General features: G+C 29.8%; 1 protein-coding gene across 1 annotated transcript; it reads right to left on the minus strand.

The window, feature by feature from the left end:
• Positions 1 to 880: 880 nt before the first annotated feature.
• Positions 881 to 5,086, minus strand: LOC122637841 (peptidyl-alpha-hydroxyglycine alpha-amidating lyase 1-like). The gene is made up of 6 exons (XM_043830296.1): positions 4,580 to 5,086; positions 4,283 to 4,481; positions 3,585 to 4,208; positions 3,081 to 3,494; positions 2,804 to 3,010; positions 881 to 1,888 (listed from the first exon to the last, which is right to left on the minus strand). Exons 1-6 carry the CDS (start codon positions 4,676 to 4,678, stop codon positions 1,680 to 1,682), a joined length of 1,752 nt encoding a protein of 583 aa, XP_043686231.1. The 5' UTR covers positions 4,679 to 5,086; the 3' UTR covers positions 881 to 1,679.
• Between the last annotated feature and the right edge of the window lie 2,606 nt (positions 5,087 to 7,692).

Consider the following 7,692-nt stretch of genomic DNA (forward strand, 5'->3'; position numbering starts at 1 on the left):
TTTAAATGTTTCGCTTTAAACGTTTTTATCCACAGTTATTACGTCGATAATTAGTTATCTACTGTATTTACAATTTACTGTTTTATCGACTCGATCATTTTCGTCGACTCGAACGAAAAGTCGTTACGTTTTTAAATGAACGATGGTATTATTTCTTTTTCTCTCTCTTTTTTTTTTCTTTTTTTTTTTTTTTTTCTTCAATAAATACATATGTATCTCTGTCTATAATAAACGTTTTACGATCGATTAAATTAATCCTTGAGAAGATTTACATATATGAAAATTGTTATATTCGACATTGATATTAACGTATCTTAAAGGATCGGATAATAAGAGAATAAAAAAGTAAAATGGCTTCGTTCTAACGGTCACTTTTTTCAAATATTTTGCAATGATCATTGCATTGATACGAATAATTGATTTTTTTGGAATATTGATATATATGTACATATACATATATATATCTATATATATATACATATACACATACATACATACATACATACATATATATATATATATACATATATACATATACATACATACATATATATACATACATATACATATACATATACACATATATATATACATATATATACATAATATATAAATGTGTATATATATATATATATATATGTCATGAAATAAAAAAATGGCCATATTCTTTTCTATAACAAATCCTAACAACATCGATATCTCAAATATCATCTGCATAATATCTTGATACATTTCCTATGTAAATAATATTGACTATCTTCAAATATCACGTCTTAAATTATATCGACAACGATGTCAACATTTTTCTTTTCCGTCTATAAAAAAGTCCTTTCAAGGAACGTACTAACGAAAGAAAAAAAAAAAAAAAAAAAACAAAACAAAAAAATGAAAAAAGAAAGAAGAAGAAAAAAATATATCGAAAAAAACGTACCTGGGATCGAAGCTCATTATCATAACCGATCAATCTTAACTTCACATTGTACCGTTCAACAATTTTCAATTATTTGCACATTATTACTGCACATTATTTCCACATTATCGATTAAATTATTTTTAAAATATGTCTGTTATTAATTTTAGTTTTATCCTTTAGTTTCGAATTAAGTTCGACACACGCAACTATCGTCCGTTCGGTAACGCGGTTAACCAATTGACTAACCGTCGAAACGTTCAAATCGATTTCGTTCTATAAATCTTTTATGTGTAATATAATGTTTAACTGTATGTGTAATATATCGATATATCGATTCGCTTTCTCGTTCGTAACGGAAAATTGCGACGTTGCGATCGCCATCTTTACCGAGCACGTTCTTTTCCTGACGATTCGCGGACGAGGTAAGTTCTTTGTTTTTCTCTTTCTTCAAAAATATTAATTTTTCGATTATCTAACGATCGTCATAATTAATACGTATTGACATTATTAAGAAATTATAGACGTTACGTGGAATTCAATTAATTTTAAGATTTGGAAATTTTCGATTAATTCGTTTAAATAATGGTAGATCGTTCGAATATTCCAACGGTCGATATTTTTACGTTCGATCGTTTTACAAAGAACGTCTACCTTTTCTTTTTTTTTCTCTTTTTTTTTTTTTTTTTCCTTTTAACAATTTTCTTATATACGTAACTTTACGAGGAAAATTGTTCTTCTCGCTTATTATTCGATAAACGTGAAGTATTTATATCATCATGTTTATATTATTCTCAGGACGCTCGTCGTCGGAAGTTTCCGGTTCGGTGTTTAATTTACTGAAGTCTCGTTTGTTCGGCCGTTTCTCGAAAAATTTGAATCCCTTGCCTCTTCGTTTTTCAAGTAAGTTTGAAAGCTTAAAATTTTCTCTTCTTTCTGCTTGCCAATGCATTTTTTTACGCATCATTAACAAACATCCTGTGAGACATAAAAAAAGAAATGAAAGAAAGAGATATTATTAATTAGGTTATTCTATATATTCTATATATTAGATAATATTTGCGTAGAGCTTGTTTTATATTTATTTAGGAAATGGAAAAAACTTTTTTCTTTTTCCCTTTTTTTTTTTTTTTTTTTTTTTAATTGTGAACTAAAACAACAACTTATATTTGTGTGTAAGGCGTGTGAAAATATAAATTATACAAATAAATAATAATGTGTATACAGGCGATAAAATATAAGAACTGTAAATTATATATACATAATGTCAAGTAACATGCCAATAATAATTATAATTAAATATCAATTATTACGTAACATAAGTATATATAATACTGAATAAGATTTATAATATATATATATATATATATATATATATATATATATATATGTATGTATGTATGTATGTATACTTGTATGAATCACGATTCTTTTTTGCAATAAACTTAGATCACTGGAATGTTGTATTAATAATCTATATTATATGTGCGTAATATTTAAACGGTGATATTAAAACATTGGACGTATAAAAACAAAACTTTTCTTATCGTATCATTAATGGTAATTATATATATATATATATATATATATATATATATATATATACACATACACACACATATATATATATATTGTATTACGAAAGGAACCTGACCTTTTTATAAAATCTAAATAGAACAAGCGGAAGGAAGACTGTTAAGTAAATATAAAAATAGATATCGTATAAATAAAATAATTACACAGAACATGCAAACCAAATTTTAGAAATTGGTCAGACATGCAAACTTATATAGTTACATTGCGATAATATAAATTATTTGAAAAAAATAAGTAATAATCATTCAACCAATTTTGTAAATTCTACGTTAGCCCCCTCATAGTGATGCAATCTACCTCTTTTTTGACACTTCACTATAACAGCAGCAGTAATCACGCATACTGCGATAAAAATAAGAGTAGTTGTAACAAGAGAGAATATTAAAGTTGCCATCGTAGTTTTTGAATCGGACGTTTCTTCGGAATTAATATCCGTTAATGGTGCGGTTTGATGATGATTCGATGAATACGTAGAATTTTCTATTTCGGTAGCACTGGTCGATTCTGCATTATAAAGTCATAAAATGAACTACGGTAATTTTTGTTTTTTAATATCAAATCAAAATCTACTTACTTTGTAAAAACTTATATATCTTGGATGTATCTAAGTCTACGATGTAAATCTCTGATCCATCTTTGCTTACAGCTATATCGTGTGGTCTACTTAATTTTTCTGTAGGTGCAAATTGTGATAATACATTTCCAGAATTGATATCTACGATAAAACCACGTATATGCACGTTGTTCTCAAATAAATCGGGTCCATTGATCAAATAAATACGTTCTTGTGCATATGCTACGCTGTATATCTTTGTACCAATGCTAGGATGTGCGTACTCTTTATGGAACGTGCCATTACTAGCAAAAAAGCAGGAAACTCTACCGTTTTCTCTATCAGCGACAAAAATATAATTTAGGTCATTTGCTAAAGCTAATGCATGCGGTACAAAGAATGCATTATGTGGTGGTGGTTGTTGGTACATAAATTCTGAAAAATATATATATATATATATAGTTCAGTGATATCAGGATTAAAAAAAGAATTAAGTTAACCTTTCTAGTAATTAGAAAAGTTTACCTCTTTCTCCCCAATGACGACCCCATACTAAAATTTGTTCACCTTTTTTGTTAAATTTAATAATTCTAGAATTACAATAACCATCGCTAACAAAGAAATCTCCATTTAACTGTACAGCAACTGCTGTTGGCTTACAAAATCGTGTTTTATCGTTACCAGGTTCAAAGGCCTCTCCAAGAACCAAAGATGGTTTTATAATACTGCGTTTGAATAAGGCATTTCGATCATAAGTGTCAACCTCTACTAATTTTGTATCATATTGTTCTCTTTTTAGATCTTCCCAGTGTGTCTCTATATCGCTAGCATCGAATTTCAATACTTGGTGTAAGGCAACGTCCGTAATCCAATAATTTCCATTGAAATCTATCGTCAATCCATGAGGTAAGTAAAACATATTTTTACCCCATTGTAATAATTCTTTCCCAGTCTTATCCATGAGGAAGATCGTATTTTCTTTTATCGGACCTTTATTAGGATCAAATTTATTTTTATTGTTAAACGTATCTTGGTCCCAAGTTCGCTTTCCTCTATGGAATAACGCTACATTTCCATTAGGATCCAATGACACTGCAGATATTTGTTTTAATTTCAAATCAGATGCCCATTGAGAATCCCATTTTATATCTAGAAATAAAATAAGATATACATTTAATAATATATATAATGATATACAAATATAATCAATATAAAATTCTTACTTGGATCTAATGCTTCTAAAGATTGAGATGAACTTTCATTATCGATACTATTAACATTTTGTATCTGTAAATTACGATTGGAAGAAAGTATTTGATTCCATTGCGGTGCCAGAGGTCCTACGACCTTGTCCGTATTATCTGGATATTCGGAATATTCGTTAAAATTAAATTTTGTTTCTGGCAAGTGAATCGTTTTCTCCTGTATAAAAATATATTTTTTATTAGTATAGTTCCATATGTTATTACACGTCATTCATAGATATCTCGTTTATACAAATATTTTGGAAATATACGTACCTGAACGTTTGGCAAATCTTGGGCAAACGTTTTGACAATAGCAGAGATAATAAATAAAATATATAAATAGCGTGCAATGTCATGTTGAATAAGCTTCATTCTTAGAAAAAATTGTCATTAGTTTTTGATGGACAGTTAATTTATTCCCGTTAAATCTCATTTAGCACATTGCTCGTGAAGCACACTGTTTAATTATAAGATTCTAGAAAATTATTTTAAAAAATCATATCTGAGATACTTGGACATAGAGGAGCATGTCAAACTTGCACTGAAACTTGAGATAACGTCTGCTATATAAGACGACGTATGATTTTTATCACGAGATCTTATACAACATTGCAATTCACTTGCAAGAGCATATATTTTCACTGACATACGAGTTCAAAGTCATTATATTTATTTAATATTTTTTAAATGTTCGGCGCACAGATGTCGACGTGTCAAGAATAAAACAGCACATTCCTATTGAGAAGTAGCGTCAGTGTAGGCACACCATACGTTCCGAGCGACCCTGTTTTATCGATGCACGTGATCTTAAATGTTATCAGAAGAGGGCGACTCGAGTATTTCCAAAGACTTTAAAAAGAGCAATAAGATTTTTATAGTAAAACTTTTTATCAGTTTGAAGATTAGAAGTTATCTCTTTAAGTACATGCTTAAATAATAATAATAATAATAATAATCATAATAATAATAATAATAATAATAATAATAATATTATTATTATTATTATTATTATTAAAAAATTAAATTAAATATGTATAAAAAAATTTATAATACTTTGTTGGGTGAGACTGTTTATTACGATTCTAATTTTTTTATTAGATCATTTTTTATCAAAAAATAATTTTCTATCGTTGTATTAATGTATCGGATAGCTATCAGAAATATTTTATTATAAATAAGAAACAACGATTAAATATTATACGTCGAATTATTTGAAGAGACATCCTTTGTTACCAAATATAACTAATGACTTACTGTTAGTTTATAACCTAAGCTTTAGAAACTTATGTCATTTCGAATGTTAATGATCACAAGCTTAGAGAATTTTGGGAGGGTGGATACACGTGCACGTTAGAAGGATCTACTCGTTCTCTCTGCAAGCGCATTATGTATGTACCACGTGCAATGTGTTATCGCTGCATTACGCTTCATTATGTTCTACCGTGTTTAACTGTAGTTTACTATACATCCCAACAAAATTTTACGACCGTCTGTTTCGGAAGAGAAGCGTTGATGAAGATCGTAGACAATGTTAGAGAGGGAGAGGAAGAGAGAGAGAAAGAGAGAGAGAGAGAAATATCAAACCTATAATACTTGTCTGACAATACGATAAACGTAACACAAATTTTTTTTTACACATAACGTCTTTTATTATTACAAAATTATTTTTTATTTATCGAACTATAAATTAAACGTACGTTAATAAGAGATATATTAAACGTATGTTAATCTGTAATACTTATTAATCGAATTTAATATCATACATGATCGATTTTTAATTTCCTTTAATTTTTATTATCAACGTGGTTATATGTATATACATATATACATACATATATATATATATATATATATATATATATATATATATATATGATCCTTTTTAGAAGGATCTACGATCACTTTATTTCGCGTATCATCATCATCATCATCATCATCATCATCGTAATTATTATTATTATTATTATTATTATTATTATTATCCCAATGTCATATCATTCTCCTTTATATAATACGTACGAGACATGAATGCTTTCAAGACAATCCCAAAAGTACTACTCCCTGTTTGTTGTCCACTATATCACTATAATGGCTGTTTTGAACATATTCCATAGAATTTTTCACCCTTAGCACTCCTACCACCACCACCATCGTCATCATGGTCCTCTTTTTAATTCGTAAAACATTGTTATACACACACATACACACATACACACACACAGTTACATACATACAAAGACGCACATTCATGCACGCACGTTTTCACATTTTTCCCATCTTCTTTGCATTTCCTGCGTACGACAGTTGATCCCGGGCATTATTGTCGTGTTTTCTAGCGACGATCGTCGAAGTCAAAGGGGGCTTGTTCTCGTTGAGAAGACCATGAGAGGCAGCTCGCTTTCAACTAAATTTTCATGTAGGAACTAAAGTCAGCTCTTAACGTCCAACATTATGCACTCACTTTTTACGAAAGTCCCTACAACGAGAAGATTCGACAACGGTTTTGTTCTCATTTTTTCCTTCATTCTCTTTCTCTCTCTCTCTTTCTCTCTCTCTCTCTCTCTCTTTCTCTATATTTTGTTCTACCTCTTAAACGGACTCTTACTACATACGTGTATAATCTCGACTAATTCCCTTTCTATTTTCTTTTCGATTTTCTTCCATTTCTCTTTCCACGCCTCGTTCATCTTCTTTCGAAGATCGTATGGCAAGAGGGTACAACCGAAATCCTGTAAATCCATTAAAGCTAGCTCGAAAATAAGAAAATCCTGGAGTCTCTATTTCTATGTTAAACAGTCGAACTCTGTCTTTTTCTCTGTCTTTTTCTCTCTCTCTTTCTCTATCTATCTTCTATCTTCTATCTTTATCCCTATCTCTCTCTTTCTCTCTCTTTCTTACTCTTACTCTGTCGGAACGAAAGATATCCACTACGAATTACATCCCTAACTTTCTGTGGTAGAGGTAAGCTGATTTTTATCACCGCCATACTTTCTCGGCCAGAAAACTTTCTTTCGGTAGGACTCGCGAATGGATCGGAAAATTAGAGGGATTCGAACAACGAAATAGATTCTCTCTCTCCTCTTTGTCTCTCTTTTTTTTTTTCTTTCTTTTTCTATTCCTCTCTCTCTCTCTCTCTCTCTCTCTCTCTCTCTCTCTCTCTCTCTCTCTCTCTCTCTCTCTCTCTCTCTCTCTCTCTCTCTCTATTTCTTTTTATCTATCTTTTTTCCAGCAATGTTCGTTCGTTTATTCGAAACACGATCTTTTATTCGTTTCCCGTGAATCGTTTTAATAATTGCGGATTACATCGTGAGAATTTTCATTTCATTTAACTGATCTTTCTTGCTTTCTTTCTTTCTTTTTTCTTTTTTTTTTTTTCTTTTCTCTCT

The sequence above is a fragment of the Vespula pensylvanica genome, chromosome 2, assembly GCF_014466175.1.
Source record: "Vespula pensylvanica isolate Volc-1 chromosome 2, ASM1446617v1, whole genome shotgun sequence".
NCBI classification, from domain to species: domain Eukaryota; kingdom Metazoa; phylum Arthropoda; class Insecta; order Hymenoptera; family Vespidae; genus Vespula; species Vespula pensylvanica.